Raw genomic sequence first — 18,718 nt, forward strand, 5'->3', positions numbered from 1 at the left:
TTGCTTTATAATCCGTCTCTCTACCTCCTTCTCTAGGCGATCTCTGGCCTGTTTCTTACTACAGACTGATTTGATCTTCTAGAATTTCATATAAACCAACTCACTTGGTTTGTACTCCCCCCCCCCATTTTGTTGGTCTAGCTTTTTACACAGAATGATTATTTTTTGAGATTCATCCAGGTTTTTGCATATATAAAAGTATTTCTTTTTTTTTTTTTTTTTTTTTTTTTTTGCTGGGTGATAATCAGTTGTACCAATATACCTTAATTTGATTTGCCTGTTTGGCTGTTGAGTGCCATTTAGATTATTTCTAGTTATTGGCTAGTACAAATAAAGCCACTATGAAAATCCTGCCAAGTCTCTGTGTGGTCAGTTGCTTTCATTTCTCTTGAGTCAATACCTAGGAGTAAAATGCTCAGTCATAGACACATTTGAGTTTAGCTTTTTAAGAAACTTCCCAAATGCTTTCCAAAGTGGTTGTATCACTTTACCAAGGAGTAGTGATTCCAGTCTTCACCTTATTGCCAACACTTTCTATGGTCAATTTTTAACATTTTAGCTTTTCTAGTGGGTGTATATTGTCATCTCATTGTGGTTTTTGTCTTGGGTGTCTGAGTCCACTTGGAAATACTCCTGATTCAAACTTACATTAAAGGCAGATGGATTTATTCTGTGTTAGAAGCACAATCTACTTATTACTTCCATGTTCTTTTTCAAACATAAACTGTCAACCTGTACTACACTCTGCTCTCCATTCTGCATATTCTACTCTTTTATGAAAAGATCTGCAAGTGTTTTATTTAAACATTTCTATCAGTTAAAGAAAAAGAAGAGCATGCACTTCTAAAAATTTTATATTTTTAATGTCAAAATCTTTATATATTGATATTATTATACTATATATTATATTTGGTATATTATATAATCTGATTTAATATATAATAAGATACCTAGGAATAAACCTAACAAAAGAGGTAAAGGATCTATACTCTAGGAACTACAGGACACTTATGAGAGAAATCGAGGAAGATACAAAAAGATGGAAAAACTTTCCATGATCATGGATTGGAAGAATAAACATTGTTAAAATGTCTATCCTGCCCAGAGCAATATACACTTCTAATGCCATCCCTATTAAAATACCATTGACATTTTGCAAAGAGCTGGAACAAAAAATCCTAAAATTTTTATGGAACAGGAAAAGACCTGACTCACCAAGTGAATGATGAAAAAGAAAAACAAAGCTGGGGGTCTCATGTTGCCTGATTTCAAGCCTTATTACAAAGCTGTGATCACCAAGACAGCATGGTATTGGCACAGAAACAGACACATAGTCCAATGGAACAGAATAGAGACTCCAGAAATGGACCCTCAACTCTATCGTCAACTAATCTTTGACAAATCAAGAAAAAATCTTTAATGGAAAAATGACAGTATCTTCAGTAAGTGGTGCTGGGAAAATTGGACAGCTATATATAGAAGAATGATAATGGCCTATTCCTTTACACCATACATAGGAAAATTCAAAATGGATGAAAGACCTCAATGTGAGACAGGAATCCATCAAAATCCTAGAGGAGAACATGGGCAGTAACCTCTTCGATATCGGCCACAGCAACCTCTTTCAAGACACATCTCTAGAGGCATGTAAACAAAAGCAAAAATGAACTTTTGGGACTTCATCAAGATCAAAACCTTCTGCACAGCAAAGGAAACAGCCAACAAAACTAAGAGGCAGCCCACAGAATGGAAGAAGATGTTTGAAAATGACATTACAGATAAGGGGCTGATATCCAAGATCTATAAAGAACTTTTCAAACTCAACACTCAAAAAATTAATAACCCAGTCAAAAAATGGGCAGAAGACATGAACAGACATTTCTCCAAAGAAGACATACAAATGGCTAACAGACACATGAAGAAATGTTCAGCATCACTAGCCATCAGGGAAATTCAAATCAAAACCACACTGAGATACCACCTTACACCAGTTAGAATGGCCAAAATTGACAAGGCAAGAAACAACAAATGTTGAAGTTGTGGAGAAAGGGGAACCCTCTTACACTGTTGGTGGGAATGCTAGCTGGTACAGCCTCTCTGGAAAACAGTATGGAAGTTCCTCAAGGTGTTAAGAATAGAGCTACCCTATGACCTAGCAATTGCGCTACTAGGTATATACACCAAAGATACAGATGTAGTGAAAAGAAGGGCCACATGCACCCCAGTGCTCATAGCAGCAATGTCCACAATAGCCAAACTGTAGAAGGAGCTGAGATGCCCTTCAACAGATGAATGGATAAAGAAGATGTGGTACATATCTACCATGGAATATTATTCGGCCATTAGAAATGATGAAAATGCACCATTTGCACTGACATGGATGGAACTGGAGGGGGTTATGTTAAGTGAAGTAAGTCAAACTGAGAAAGACAATTATCATATGGTTTCAGTCATATGTGGAACATAAGCAATAGCACGGAGGACGATAAAAAAAGGGAGAGAAATCCAAAGCGGGAGAATCAGAGAGAGTTGAACCATGAGAGACTACGGACCCTGAGGAAACAATCTGAGGGTTTCTTTTTTTTTTTTTTAAGATTTTTATTTATTTATTTGACAGAGAGAGATCACAAGTAGGCAGAGAGGCAGGCAGAGAGAGAGAGGAGGAAGCAGGCTCCCTGCTGAGCAGAAAGCCCGATGCGGGGCTCGAACCCAGGACCTGGGATCATGACCTGAGCTGAAGGCAGCGGCTTAACCCACTGAGCCACCCAGGCGCCCGGATCTGAGGGTTTCAAAGGGGAGGAGGGTGAGGGGAGGGGTTACAGGGTGATGGGTATTGAGGAGGGCACGTGTTGTGATCAGCACTGTGTGCTATACTTAACTAATAAGTGATTGAACACTACATCAAAAACTAATTATGTACTGTACAGTGGCTAACTGAACATAATTTAAAAAATTTATATATTTATGTTTGATGTTTAAAAATATTTATACATTCATAATATTAGTATATTATGTATTTGGTATATTACATAATCTAATTTAACATGTAATAGTATGATTCTAATATATAACTTGGCATGCTATATATAACATTAATTTATTATATTACAATACATATTATATATTTTACAGATTAATGTATATTATAAATAATAAACCACATAAACTATGCCAACTTAATACTATAAATTATATTCATATAATATAGCTTAATGAAGCTATTATGTGTGATATATAATGCAATTATATGTTAATTATATAACAATGAATTATAATATATAATGTCCTCTAAATAAATATTGCATAATATATACATATAAACTGTTATATAACAGAAATATAACTATTTTATATTACAGGTAATATGTATAGTAAAATATTAAATATATTTAAATGTCTATACTAGTTTTTATTTATAACCATGTAATTTATATTACATATAAATAGAAATTTAAAAATATGATACAGATGAAATAAACATTTTAAGTGCTTTGCTAATCATGATGATTTAACATAATTATTAATTAACATCTACAAGGACATAATAGTCACAATGAGTTTCTCTGTTTACAACAAGTGGATGTAAAGCTATCATTTCAACCAGTCTTGCTATTTTCTGAAGTTTTTGTTTTTGTCAACTTTTGGTAACTTGTAATTAGACTGACAATGTTTCTTCCTCTTCATGTCTCTGACAGAGAGCCTGGATGTGTGTGTGCCTGTGTGTGGGGCTGTGTACGTATGTGTGGAAGGTATTGTCAGCTATGCTGTTTTCTTGTTTGCTTAAGTTGGCCTTATTAGAATTCTCTTCATTCTGCTTCTGTGCAGAAAAACTTTGAAGTTACTTGTCCAATCATAAAATTTATATTAGATAAAACGAGGTAATATAAACCATAAATCTGCCCATCTGAGCATATCTGAACCCAAAAGGTGACAAATCACAGAAAGCGACTGGCCTTCCCTCCCTTCTACCTAGCCATCTTTATATACAGCGGGGAAACAGAGCCGTATCTCACCCAAGGACCAGAAGAGGGCGCCAGAAGCTGCCCTATAGTCTACACCGTCCTAGTAGGCTTAATAGGCCAATTTGTATTTAAAATAACTACTTCTGTGAATCAGCCTGCGCGGTCATTTCTGGATTCAATCCTTACGTGTTGCTAAATCCAAGCTCCTTCCCACTCAGCCTTCTCTGATCACCGAAGCTGTGATGTCTCCCTTTCCAGACATATGGTGGCGGTTAGACTCTCTTGAGGGACGTTCCTACTCATGGCTTCATATATCTGCATGGGGATTTTCAGGTTTCATAACCCTGTCACATACACTACCTCATTTGCTTTTTACAGTAATCCTCTCAGATTGCCAGATGTGAATTATGTCCATTTTATATACACGGACACTGAAACTCAGGGAACTTATTGACTTGCTGACCCCAGGCTACTCAGTAGCAGAGGCTGAAAAAAAAGCAGAACGCTGGCCTCCCAATTAAGGAGATTTCACAAAACCCTACCACCCAACTTCCATATGCATGCACCTTGAAGACACAGCTCTCTCACCATGTCCAAAGTGCTTTGATCAGCATTCTGTCAGCACTTTCTGTGCCTACATTCCTTTAGCAAGTAAATTACCAGATAGTTTAGCTGTTTCACATTTTGAAGTTATTATGATAACCTTAGTAAATATATATTTGTATATATTTTGCAATTAGCATTCCAGTACGAAGAGGACCAGATACTCATAAGGTCCGCAAACATTTCTAAGCACTGACAACAGATTGCTTAATTTACTTTGGCATGCCTCTCTTCTGAAAATAAAACTTTCAGGTTTTATCACGTTTCTTCACTTGACAGGTTACTTTACGATGTCTAAGGAAATAAAATATTAAAAACAACTTTTTAAAAAAGATTATTCCTTCTATTCACTTGACAGAGAGACTGAGGGAGAGCGTGAGCAGGCAGAGCAGCAGGAAGAGGGAGAAGCAGGCTCTCTGCTGAGCAGGGAGCCTGATGCGGGGCTCCATCCCAGAACCCTGGCATCAGGACCTGAGCAGAAGGCAAGTCGAAGGCAGCCGCTTAACTGACTGAGCCACCGAGGCACCCCAATAACAGCTTTTAAAAAAGATTTTACTTATTTACTTGTCAGAGAGAGGAAGAGAGAGAGAGAGACTGAGCAAGCAGGGGGAGTGGCAAGAAGAGGGAGAAGCAGGCTCCCTGCTAAGCAAGGAGTTTGATGTTGAAATCATGATCTGAGCCAAGGGCAGAGGCTTAAGGACTGAGCCACCCAGGCATCCCTAATAACTTTTGTGGAAACTTGGTTTTTCCTTGTTCCTTCCTCTCTTAGAGGAGAAGGCACAATACAATCAGTAATGAATGTGTAATGTCTAGTGACAGTGGAGAGCAAAATCAGAAGAGGCCGGACAAAAGCAATTAAGACTCTCATTTCAACTAAGATGTTGCCAGGGAGTCCAAGCAAACTAAGAAAGACTTCTCAGAAGGCCAAAAATAAGAGAAGGATTCTAAATGAAGGTGTTTACCTATTTAAGGGGAAGGAAGGAAGGGAAGATGCCTCCACAAACTTTCCAAATAGTCAATAACAGGTTTTATTTTGTACTAACCACATGACTAAAATGCCACACTGTGTAAACATCTCACATTTCCCTTCTGTCTGCAGCTTGTGACAGCGAGGACCCTGGAGCTTCCCTCGCCCTTTTAACCCCAAGTGCGGCCATGGGATTTGTGCAAACGAAGGCTCTCGGTGAGTGTCTGTGGTGGGTTGGGGGCCCAGGCGGGGGAATGCACTCTGATGCAGGGCAGGGTAAGGTGAGAATTGCACCCCCAGGACTGCTTGTCCAAACACCCTGGTGAACGAAGGGCAGAAGTAACGGCTGGGGGATGGAACATGAATAAGTGGCAGGCTCTGTGCTAGACCCCGATACCCTTTATGCCATTCAAGTAACACCACCACGAGGTAGAAATCAGTGTTTGCCACCGCACAGAAGGGGAAATCCATTCGGACAGGCGTAGTAACTTTCCTCACACTTAAGAACTTGCTAAAATTAGAACCCAGGTTAGTCGCATTTCCCACCACCCTTTCTTTCGCTGAGATCAGCACTCCACTCTGCTCCCGCCGGGCTTCGTTAACACACAAAAGCAGGTAATTCCCGGCGGCACCTGCCCAGCACCTGCGCGCTCCCGGCTGGCACCACACCAGCGCCTCCCCAGGAGGCAACTCCACGCTCACCCGGAGGCCACCAGGGTCCCAGCACAAACGGGGACGCCAGAGCCCACCCGCCTTTGCACGCCACCCTGAGGACCGAAAGCCCAGCCCCGCGTCTCACCCCTGGCGTCCGGCAGCGCGACCAGCACCAGAACCGCCAGGAGGGCTCCTCGCGAGCCGGAGAGAGGGGGCCCCGGCGGCCCGAGAGACTGCAAGCTCCTCCGAAAAGACGCTGCCATCCTCCGCAGGACCTCGAGCAAGTAGGCGCGACCTCGAAGGCAAGCGCAGGGAGCGAGGCGAAGAGGTGAGAGACAACGCACTCTGCTCCCAGAGTCGAGGGAGCGCAGCGGGGAGGCCGGGACGGAAGCCTTTGACCGCAGCTTCCCCTTAATGGGCGAGGTCTTGTTTACTCCTAATTTGCATTGTTTCCCGCGAATCTGGCGCTCACCGACCACCTTAGCGACCCATCTACAGGAGCAAAACTTGGCGATGCTTCAGCTCCTTGATGCAGTCGGCGCCGAGGATGGGTGGCCCTGGCTCAAGGCGGTGGATTCTCCCAGCTCGGCTTTCACACACCCCTGCGTGGCTTTTCCGCTTTGCAAGAATCCGCGTGGGTAGGTCAGCGAACGAAAAGCCTGCTCTCTGTGTTAGAGCCACAATTTTGGACAAATATGTGCAGTGTACGGGAAATATGAATTGAGATACACCAAGCCATTGAAAAACAATTTTTTTTATTATATATATATTTTTTAATTAATTTTTTATTTTTTCAGCATAACAGTATTCATTATTTTTGCACCACACCCAGTGCTCCATGCAATCCGTGCCCTCTACAATACCCACCACCTGGTGCCCCCAACCTCCCACCCCCCACCCCTTCAAAATTCTCAGATCGTTTTTCAGAGTCCATAGTCTCTCATGGTTCACCTCCCCTTCCAATTTCCCTCAACTCCCTTCTCCTCTCCATCTCCCCTTGTCCTCCATGCTATTTGTTATGCTCCACAAATAAGTGAAACCATATGATAATTGACTCTCTCTGCTTGACTTATTTCACTCAGCATCATCTCTTCCAGTCCCGTCCATGTTTCTACAAAACTTGGGGATTCATCCTTTCTTTCTTTCTTTTTTTTTTTTTTTTTACAGCTTTATAAACATATATTTTTATCCCCAGGGGTACAGGTCTGCGAATCACCAGGTTTACACACTTCACAACACTCACCATAGCACATACCCTCCCCGATATCCATAACCCCACCCCCTTTCCCAACCCCCTCCCCCCATCAACCCTCAGTTTGTTTTGTGAGATTAAGAGTCATGGTTTCTCTCCCTCCCAATCCCATCTTGTTTCATTTACTCTTCTCCTACCCCCTCGACCCCCCATGTTGCATCTCCTCTCCCTCATATCAGGGAGATCATATGATAGTTGTCTTTCTCCGATTGACTTATTTCGCTAAGCATGATACCCTCTAGTTCCATCCACGTCGTCGCAAATGGCAAGATTTCATTTCTTTTGATGGCTGCATAGTATTCCATTGTGTATATATACCACATCTTCTTTATCCATTCGTCTGTAGATGGACATCTAGGTTCTTTCCATAGTTTGGCTATTGTAGACATTGCTGCTATAAACATTCGGGTGCACGTGCCCCTTCGGATCACTAAGTTTGTATCTTTAGGGTAAATACCCAGCAGTGCAATTGCAGGGTCATAGGGTAGTTCTATTTTCAACATTTTGAGGAACCTCCATGCTGTTTTCCAGAGTGGTTGCACCAGCTTGCATTCCCACCAACAGTGTAGGAGGGTTCCCCTTTCTCCGCATCCTCGCCAGCATCTGTCATTTCCTGACTTGTTCATTTTAGCCATTCTGACTGGTGTGAGGTGATATCTCATGGTGGTTTTGATTTGTATTTCCCTGATGCCGAGTGATCTGGAGCACTTTTTCATGTGTCTGTTGGCCATCTGGATGTCTTCTTTGCAGAAATGTCTGTTCATGTCCTCTGCCCATTTCTTGATTGGATTATTTGATCTTTGGGTGTTGAGTTTGCTAAGTTCTTTATAGATTTTGGACACTAGCCCTTTATCTGATATGTCATTTGCAAATATCTTCTCCCATTCTGTCAGTTGTCTTTTGGTTTTGTTCACTGTTTCCTTTGCTGTGCAAAAGCTTTTGATCTTGATAAAATCCCAATAGTTCATTTTTGCCCTTGCTTCCCTTGCCTTTGGTGATGTTCCTAGGAAGATGTTGCTGCGGCTGACGTCGAAGAGGTTGCTGCCTGTGTTCTCCTCAAGGATTTTGATGGATTCCTTTCTCACATTGAGATCCTTCATCCATTTTGAGTCTATTTTCGTGTGTGGGCATGTGACCCTTCTTTTCACTACATCTGTATCTTTGGGGTAAATACCCAGTAGTGAAATTTCTGGATCATAGGGTAGCTCTCTTTTTAGCTTTTTGAAGAACCTCCATAGTGTTTTCCAAAGTGGCTATGCCAGCTTGCTTTCCCACCAAGAGTGTAACTCAACCATTCTCTTACACCAAACACAAAGATAAACTCAAAATGGATGAAAGACCTCAATGTGAGACAGGAATCCATCAAAATCCTAGAGGAGAACATAGGCAGTAACCTCTTCGACATCGGGCCACAGCAACTTCTTCCGAAATGCGTCTCCAAAGGCAAGGGGAAAAAAAAGCAAAGATGAACTTTTGGGACTTTGTCAAGATAAAAAGCTTCCGCACAGCAAAGGAAATGGTCAACAAAACTAAGAGGCAACCCACGGAATGGGAGAAGAGATTTGCAAAGGACATTACAGATAAAGGGCTGATATGCAAGATCTATAAAGAACTTCTCAAACTCAAACCCAAAAAGCAAATAACCAAATCAGAAAATGGGCAGAAGACATGAACAGACACTTCTCCAGAGAAGACGTACAAATGGCTAACAGACGCACGACAAAATGTTCAACATCATTAGCCATCAGGACAATTCAAATGAAAACCACATTGAGATAGATGCCACCTTACACCAGTCAGAATGGTCAAAATTGACAAGGCAAGAAACAACAAATGTTGGAGAGCGTGTGGAGAAAGGTGAACCCTCTTACACTGTTGGTGGGAATGTTCTCATTACTTTTTGAAAAGCAAGCTGATTTTGAATTCTAATCGTACCTTCTTGGCATAAAACGACTTGGTCATAAGATTTTATAATTCTTTTATGTTGTTCAATATACGTAATATATTTTAGATGTTTTTCAGATATAATTTATGTATCATAAGACTTACTCTTTTAAAGTATAAATTTAATGATTTTTATTGTATTCATGCAGCTGTGAGACCAGCACCACTAATTCTAGAACACTTTTATCATTCCATTCCTATTGATTTTTAGAGAGATTTGACTGTAGTATTTTTCCCTGGAAAAACCCTTATGAGGGTTTTTTTATCTCTCTTTTAAGATTTTCTTTATCTTTTGACAGAGAGGGAGAGAGCACGAGACCATAGCAGAGGGATCAGGAGAAGGAGAATGTAGACTCCTCACTGAGCAGGCAACCCAACACAGGGCTCAATCCCAGGGTCCTGGGATCATAACCTGAACCAAAGGTGGACGTCCAGCCAATCTTAGGAGCATTTCATATCAAACTTATGATCATCTCATAAAGCCAGCTGATAGTTTTCCATATATTTGTTTCCCTATAAGAGTTTAGGTAATCCTAGCATTATTTCTTCCATAGATATCTGAAAAAAATTCACCCATAAAGCCATATCTCCTGGAGTTTATGCTGTTGGGAAGTCTTTTTTCCAGCACATTTTTCATACACTGTAGACTACATGTGTGTGTGTGTGTGTGTGTGTGTGTGTGTGTGTGTATATATACACACATATATATATTCATACCTCGTAGACTTTATATATATATATATATACATACATAGATATGTACATCTATATGTATATATACACATAATATAGTACACAATATTAATATTGTGTACTCTATTCACTTCAGTGACTCTTTCCTAAGTGAACACCTGCATGTAAACAGCACTCAGAGAAGATTTAGTCCGTTTTACCACCTCAGAAGCCTCCCCTATGCCCTTTCTCATTTATTGACCATTTATTGGGGTTCTATCACCAAAGCTTAGTTTTGGCTCTGCTTGAATTTTACATTAAAGGAATCAAAAAGCATGTACTCTTTTGTGTCCAGCTCCTGTTAAATGATTTGTGTAGGAGATCATTCACGTTGTTGCATGTAAGATTAACTGGATCTTTTTCATTGTATTATATTTCATTGTGTGAACTTAACAATTAATTCATAAATTCAGCTGTTTATATGTCAGTAGCATTTTATGCGTGTGCATAGGCAATAAATGCACACATATACACACATGTAAATATTTAAATGTTTATATATATGCGCAGCTGGATAAAACGTTTACATGTTCTATGTAAACAGTGTTGACATTTCTCTACGTGGAATTGTGGGTATGAACGTGGTCAGTCTTAATAGATCCTGCCCAAAGATTTTATACAGTGAGTGGACAAATTTACTCTTGCACCAGAGGCATATGAAAAGTCCAGCTGTTCCATATCTCTGCCAACCTGGTATTTATCATGTGTTTAAATTTTAGCTGGGCTGCTGGCTCACTGCTGCTTTCTTTTGCATTTTCCAAAAGACTGAGGATGCCGAGCATCTTTCATATCTTTGTGTAGTGCCTGTTCAAAACTGTCTTCCAATCTTGCTAGTTTGTGCATCTCTTTATTGCTTTGAGGAATTCGTTATCCAATCTCAGATTTTCCAAAAAGCCTAATACACATATTTTCTTCAGGCTAAAATTCATCCTTTGCTTTCTTATGATGTTTCTTGATGATAGATAATGTGCACTTTACTAGTGTCCTTTAATAAGACTTACTATGTCTATCCTTTCTGGCCACTGTTTTCTGTGTTCTCCATAAGAAAACTTTGCCCATCATTTTATCTTTCAAGTTAAGTCTGTGATTCATCTCAAATTAATTTTTTGTATGGTGTAGAGTCTGGTCAAGGAATTTGTTTGCTCATTTTGTTTCTTTGTTTTTCCTAATGGATAGGCAATTCATCTAATACCTTTTTTTTTAGATTTAAATTCAATTAGCCAACATATAGAACAGCATTAATTTTGGATGTAGAGTTCAATAATTCATCCGTTGCATATAATGCCCAGTATTCATAGCAGTAATATCCACAAGAGCCAAACTGTGGAAGGAGCCAAGTTGTTCTTCAAATGATGAATGGGGTAAAGAGGATGTGGTACATATATACAATGGATATAAAGGATGAATAGCCACCATTGGCATCGTCATGGATGGAACTGGAAGAGATGATGGTAAGTGAAATAAGTCAAACTGAGAAGGACAATTATCATATGATTTCACTCATATGTGGAACATAAGGAATAGCATGGAGGACCATTGGGATGTAGGGAGAAGTGAATGGGAAGAAATCAGTGAGGGAGACAAATCATGAGAGACTCTGGACTCTGCAAAACAAACTGAGGGTTACAGAAGGTAGGTGGGTGGGGTGATGGGGTAACCAGGTGATGTTTATTAAGGAGCACATGTATTGCAATGAACACTAGTTGTTATACACAACTAATGATTCATTGAACACTACATCAAAAGCTAATTATGTTGGCTATTTGAACATTATGAGAAATAAAATGACACCTGCAAAAACAAAAAAAAAAAAACAAACTAGCAACCTTCGGTTTGTTTCCTAGAGTTGAGACCTCATGGTTTGTCTCCCTCTCTGATTTCTTCCCATTCAGTTTCCCTCCCCTCCTTTATGATCCTCCGTGCTGTTTCTTATATTCCATATATGAGTAAAACCATACGATAATTGTCTTTCTCTGATTGACTTATTTTCCTCTGCCTAATACCACATCTTTTTTCTCCATTCATCTGTCTATGGACACCTCAGCTCTTTTTTTTTTTTTTTTTTTTTACTATTTTAAATTTTATTTTTTATAAACATATATTTTTATCCCCAGGGGTACAGGTCTGCGAATCGCCAGGTTTACACACTTCACAGCACTCACCATAGCACATACCCTCCCCAACTTCCATAACCCCACCCCCCTCTCCCAACCCCCTCCCCCCATCAACCCTCAGTTTGTTTTGTGAGATTAAGAGTCACTTATGGTTTGTCTCCCTCCCAATCCCATCTTGTTTCATTTACTCTTCTCCTACCCCCTCAACCCCCCATGTCGCATCTCCTCTCCCTCATATCAGGGAGATCATATGATAGTTGTCTTTCTCCGATTGACTTATTTCACTAAGCATGATACCCTCTAGTTCCATCCACGTCATCGCAAATGGCAAGATTTTATTTCTTTTGATGGCTGCATAGTATTCCATTGTGTATATATACCACATCTTCTTTATCCATTCGTCTGTAGATGGACATCTAGGTTCTTTCCATAGTTTGGCTATTGTAGACATTGCTGCTATAAACATTCGGGTGCACGTGCCCCTTCGGATCACTAAGTTTGTATCTTTAGGGTAAATACCCAGCAGTGCAATTGCAGGGTCATAGGGTAGTTCTATTTTCAACATTTTGAGGAACCTCCATGCTGTTTTCCAGAGTGGTTGCACCAGCTTGCATTCCCACCAACAGTGTAGGAGGGTTCCCCTTTCTCCGCATCCTCGCCAGCATCTGTCATTTCCTGACTTGTTCATTTTAGCCATTCTGACTGGTGTGAGGTGATATCTCATGGTGGTTTTGATTTGTATTTCCCTGAATGCCGAGTGATCTGGAGCACTTTTTCATGTGTCTGTTGGCCATCTGGATGTCTTCTTTGCAGAAATGTCTGTTCATGTCCTCTGCCCATTTCTTGATTGGATTATTTGATCTTTGGGTGTTGAGTTTGCTAAGTTCTTTATAGATTTTGGACACTAGCCCTTTATCTGATATGTCATTTGCAAATATCTTCTCCCATTCTGTCAGTTGTCTTTTGGTTTTGTTCACTGTTTCCTTTGCTGTGCAAAAGCTTTTGATCTTGATAAAATCCCAATAGTTCATTTTTGCCCTTGCTTCCCTTGCCTTTGGTGATGTTCCTAGGAAGATGTTGCTGCGGCTGAGGTCGAAGAGGTTGCCGCCTGTGTTCTCCTCAAGGATTTTGATGGATTCCTTTCTCACATTGAGATCCTTCATCCATTTTGAGTCTATTTTCGTGTGTGGTGTAAGGAAATGATCCAATTTCATTTTTCTGCATGTGGCTGTCCAATTTTCCCCACACCATTTATTGAAGAGGCTGTCTTTTTTCCATTGGACATTCTTTCCTGCTTTGTCGAAGATGAGTTGACCATAGAGTTGAGGGTCCATTTCTGGGCTCTCTATTCTGTTCCATTGATCTATGTGTCTGTTTTTGTCCAGTACCATGCTGTCTTGATGATGACAGCTTTGTAATAGAGCTTGAAGTCCGGAATTGTGATGCCACCAACTTTGGCTTTCTTTTTCAATATTGCTTTGGCTATTCGAGGTCTTTTCTGGTTCCATATAAATTTTAGGATTATTTGTTCCATTTCTTTGAAAAAAATGGATGGTACTTTGATAGGAATTGCATTAAATGTGTAGGTTGCTTTAGGTAGCATAGACATTTTCACAATATTTATTCTTCCAATCCAGGAGCATGGAACATTTTTCCATTTCTTTGTGTCTTCCTCAATTTCTTTCATGAGTACTTTATAGTTTTCTGAGTATAGATTCTTAGTCTCTTTGGTTAGGTTTATTCCTAGGTATCTTATAGTTTTGGGTGCAATTGTAAATGGGATGGACTCCTTAATTTCTCTTTCTTCTGTCTTGTTGTTGGTGTAGAGAAATGCAACTGATTTCTGTGCATTGATTTTATATCCTGACACTTTACTGAATTCCTGTACAAGTTCTAGCAGTTTTGGAGTGGAGTCTTTTGGGTTTTCCACATATAGTATCATATCATCTGCAAAGAGTGATAGTTAGACTTCTTCTTTGCCGATTTGGATGCCTTTAATTTCCTTTTGTTGTCTGATTGCTGAGGCTAGGACTTCTAGTACTATGTTGAATAGGCAGTGGTGATAACAGACATCCCTGCCGTGTTCCTGACATTAGCGGAAAAGCTTTCAGTTTTTCTCCATTGAGAATGATATTTGCGGTGGGTTTTTCATAGATGGCTTTGATAATATTGAGGTATATGCCGTCTATCCCTACACTCTGAAGAGTTATGATCAGGAAGGGATGCTGTACTTTGTCAAATGCTTTTTCAGCATCTATGGAGAGGATCATATGGTTCTTGTTCTTTCTTTTATTAATGTGTTGTATCACATTGATTGATTTGCTGATGTTGAACCAGCCTTGCAGCCCTGGAATAAATCCCACGTGGTTGTGGTGAATAATCCTTTTAACTGTACTGTTGAATCCTATTGGCTAGTATTTTGGCGAGAATTTTTGCATCTGTGTTCATCAAAGATATTGGTCTGTAGTTCTCTTTTTTGTTGGGATCCTTGTCTGGTTTTGGGATCAAGGTGATGCTGGCCTCATAGAATGAGTTTGGAAGTTTTCCTTCTATTGCTATTTTTTGGAACAGTTTCAGGAGAATAGGAATGAGTTCTTCTTTAAATGTTTGGTAGAATTCCCCCGGGAAGCCGTCTGGCCCTGGGCTTTTGTTTGTTTGGAGATTTTTGATGACTGTTTCAATCTCCTTACTGGTTATGGGTCTGTTGAGGCTTTCTATTTCTTCCTGGTTCAGTTGTGGTAGTTTATATGTCTCTAGGAATGCATCCATTTCTTCCAGATTGTCAAATTTGTTGGCGTAGAGTTGCTCATAGTATGTTCTTATAATTGTCTGTATTTCTTTGGTGTTCGTTGTGATCTCTCCTCTTTCATTCATGATTTTATTTATTTGGGTCCTTTCTCTTTTCTTTTTGATAAGTCTGGCCAGGGGTTTATCAATCTTATTAATTCTTTCAAAGAACCAGCTCCTAGTTTCGTTGATTTGTTCTATTGTTCTTTTGGTTTCTATTTCATTGATTTCTGCTCTAATCTTTATGATTTCTCTTCTCCTGCTGGGTTTAGGGTTTCTTTCTTGTTCTTTCTCCAGCTCCTTTAGGTGTAGGGTTAGGTTGTGTACCTGAGACCTTTCTTGTTTCTTGAGAAAGGCTTGTACCGCTATATATTTTCCTCTCAGGACTGCCTTTGTTGTGTCCCACAGATTCTGAACGGTTGTGTTTTCATTATCATTTGTTTCCATAAATTTTTTCAATTCTTCTTTAATATCCTGGTTGACCCATTCATTCTTTAGAAGGATGCTGTTTAGTCTCCATGTATTTGGGTTCTTTCCAAATTTCCTCTTGTTATTGAGTTCTAGCTTTAGAGCATTGTGGTCTGAAAATATGCAGGGAGTGATCCCAATCTTTTGATACCGGTTGAGACTTGATTTAGGACCAAGAATGTGATCTATTCTGGAGAATGTTCCATGTGCACTAGAGAAGAATGTGTATTCTGTTGCTTTGGGATGAAATGTTCTTAATATATCTGTGATGTCCATCTGGTCCAGTGTGTCATTTAAGGCCTTGATTTCCTTGTTGATATTTTGCTTGGATGATCTGTCCATTTCAGTGAGGGGAGTGTTAAAATCCCCTACTATTATTGTATTATTGCCGATGTGTTTCTTTGATTTTGTTATTAATTGGTTTATATAGTTGGCTGCTCCCACGTTAGGGGCATAGATATTTAAAATTGTTAGATCTTCTTGTTGGACAGTTCCTTTGAGTATGATATAGTGTCCTTCCTCGTCTCTTATTATAGTCTTTGGCTTAAAATCTAATTGATCTGATATAAGGATTGCCACTCCTGCTTTCTTCTGATGTCCATTGGCATGGTAAATTCTTTTCCACCCCCTCACTTTAAACCTGGAGGTGTCTTTGGGTTTAAGATGAGTTTCTTGTAGGCAACATATAGATGGGTTTTGTTTTTTGATCCATTCTGATACCCTGTGTCTTTTGATTAGGGGCATTTAGCCCATTAACATTCAGGGTAAGTATTGAGAGATATGAATTTAGTGCCATTGTATTGCCTGTAAGGTGACTGTTATTGTATATTGTCTCTGTTTCTTTCTGATCTACTACTTTTAGGGTCTCTCTTTGCTTAGAGGACCCCTTTCAGTATTTCCTATAGAGCTGGTTTGGTATTTGCAAATTCTTTCAGTTTTTGTTTGTCCTGGAAGCTTTTAATCTCTCCTTCTATTTTCAATGATAGCCTAGCTGGATATAGTATTCTTGGCTGCATGTTTTTCTCATTTAGTACTCTGAATATATCATGCCAGCTCTTTCTGGCCTGCCAGGTCTCTGTGGATAAGTCTGCTGCCAATCTAATATTTTTACCATTGTACGTTACAGACTTCTTTTCCCGGGCTGCTTTTAGGACCTTTTCTTTGTCACTAAGACTTTTAAATTTTACTATTAGGTGACGGGGTGTGGACCTATTCTTATTGATTTTGAGGGGGGTTCTCTGAACCTCCTGGATTTTGATGCTTGTTTCCTTTGCCATATTGGGGAAATTCTCTCCAATAATTCTCTCCAATATACCTTCTGCTCCCCTCTCTGTTTCCTCTTCTTCTGGAATCCCAATTATTCTAATGTTGTTTCGTCTTATGGTGTCACTTATCTCTCAAATTCTCCCCTTGTGGTCCAGTAGCTGTTTGTCCCTCTTTTGCTCAGCTTCTTTATTCTCTGTCATTTGGTCTTCTATATCACTAATTCTTTTTTCTGCCTCATTTATCCTAGCAGTGAGAGCCTCCATTTTTTATTGCACCTCATTAATAGCTTTTTTGATTTCAACTTGGTTAGATTTTAGTTCTTTTATTTCTCCAGAAAGGGCTTTTATATCTCCCGAGAGGGTTGCTTTAATATCTTCCATGCCTTTTTCAAGCCCGGCTAGAACCTTGAGAATCGTCATTCTGAACTCTATATCTGACATATTACCAATGTCTGTATTGATTAGGTCCCTAGCCTTTGGTACTGCCTCTTGTTCTTTTTTTTGTTGTGAATTTTTCTGCCTTGTCATTTTGTCCAGATAAGAGTTTATGAAGGAGCAAGTAAAATACTAAAAGGGTGGCAACAACCGCAGGAAAATATGCTTTAGCCAAATCAGAAGAGATCCCAAATCGTGAGGGGGGAGAAAGGGGATAAAAAGGGGTTCAAAAGAAAAAAGAAAAAAGAAAAAAGAAAAAAGAAAAAAGAAAAAGAAACTATTTTAAAAAAGAAAGCCGATAAAGAAAAAATATAAAAGGAGGAAAAAAATATATATATTAGATAAACTATTTAAAAAACGTTAAAAAAGAAAATGGTAAAAGTTAAAAAAATTTAGCAGAAGAAGAGAAAAAGAAAAAAAAATTGAAAAAGAAAAAAAATTAAATTAACTGCAAGGCTAAAAAATCATGGGGAGAAAGCCACGAGTTCCGTGCTTTGCTTTCTTCTCCTCTGGAATTCCGCCACTCTCCTTGGTATTGAAACAGCAGTCCTCGGTAGGTGAACTTGGTCCTGGCTGGGTTTCCCATTGATCTTCTTTCAGATAGTGGTTGATTTTCTGTTTCTAGAATTGCTGTTCTTCTTCTCTTCAATCTCCCGTTGGATTTGTAGGTGTTTGCAATCTTTAGATAAGCTATTTAGCTGATCTCCCGCTACCTGAAGTAGTCTCAGTCTGCTACTTCTCCGCCATCTTGACTCCTCCCTCTGAAAAACAATTTTTAAACAGTGACTTAATCAGATTTGCATTTTAAAAATACAGTTGTCTATACTGCGGAGAGATTGGATTGGAATAAGGCAACAGGGAATGGGGCTGACCAGCAAGGAGGTTTTGCCATCATCCAGGTGAGATAGGACGGTGGCCAGAGATTAAGTGGGCAATTAAGACATCAGAGGCAGAATCCACAAAACTTATTCATGCATTGGATTTTGGTTTACTCCCTTTCTTAAAGTGAGTAGTGAGGAAATGAAAGGAAGCAGCAGTGAGCCTCAGCATTCAAAATGAATGATGGTGCGATTTATTGATATAAAATGTGGGGGACAAATTTGGAGCAGGGGGTTAAGCATTCAAAGAGTAGAGAAATGAGAGTGTGTGGTAGGTTGAATAATGGCCCCTGAACATGTCCAGATCCTAATTCCCAGCCCAGTGACTGCATCATCTTCCGTGGCAAGAGGGGTTTTGCAGTTGTGATTGAATTAGGATTTTTTTTAAAGATTTTATTTATTTATTTGACAGAGATCACAGGTAGGCAGAGAAGCAGGCAGAGAGAGAGAGGAGGAAGCAGGCTCCCTGCTGAGCAGAGAGCCTGATGTGGGGCTCGATCCCATGGGGGGCCTCGATCCCAGGACCCTGGGATCATAACCTGAGCCAAAGGCAGAAGCTTTAACCCACTGAGCCACTCAGGCGCCCCTAGGATTTTGAAATGGGAGATGATCCTGGATTATCCTGGTAGGCAGTGTAATCATGGGGGCCTTATGGAG

The 18,718-nt window shown here is 39.8% G+C and overlaps 1 protein-coding gene across 1 annotated transcript in view; it reads right to left on the reverse strand.

Moving 5' to 3' along the window:
• Positions 1-18,718, reverse strand: part of CR1 (complement C3b/C4b receptor 1 (Knops blood group)) — a 193,589-nt gene that overhangs the window by 136,799 nt on the left and 38,072 nt on the right. Inside the window, 1 exon segment of the mRNA XM_047705076.1 lies at positions 1,632-1,637. Coding sequence (XP_047561032.1) covers positions 1,632-1,637 — 6 coding nt within the window.

This window comes from Lutra lutra, chromosome 15 (genome assembly GCF_902655055.1).
Source record: "Lutra lutra chromosome 15, mLutLut1.2, whole genome shotgun sequence".
NCBI lineage: Eukaryota > Metazoa > Chordata > Mammalia > Carnivora > Mustelidae > Lutra > Lutra lutra.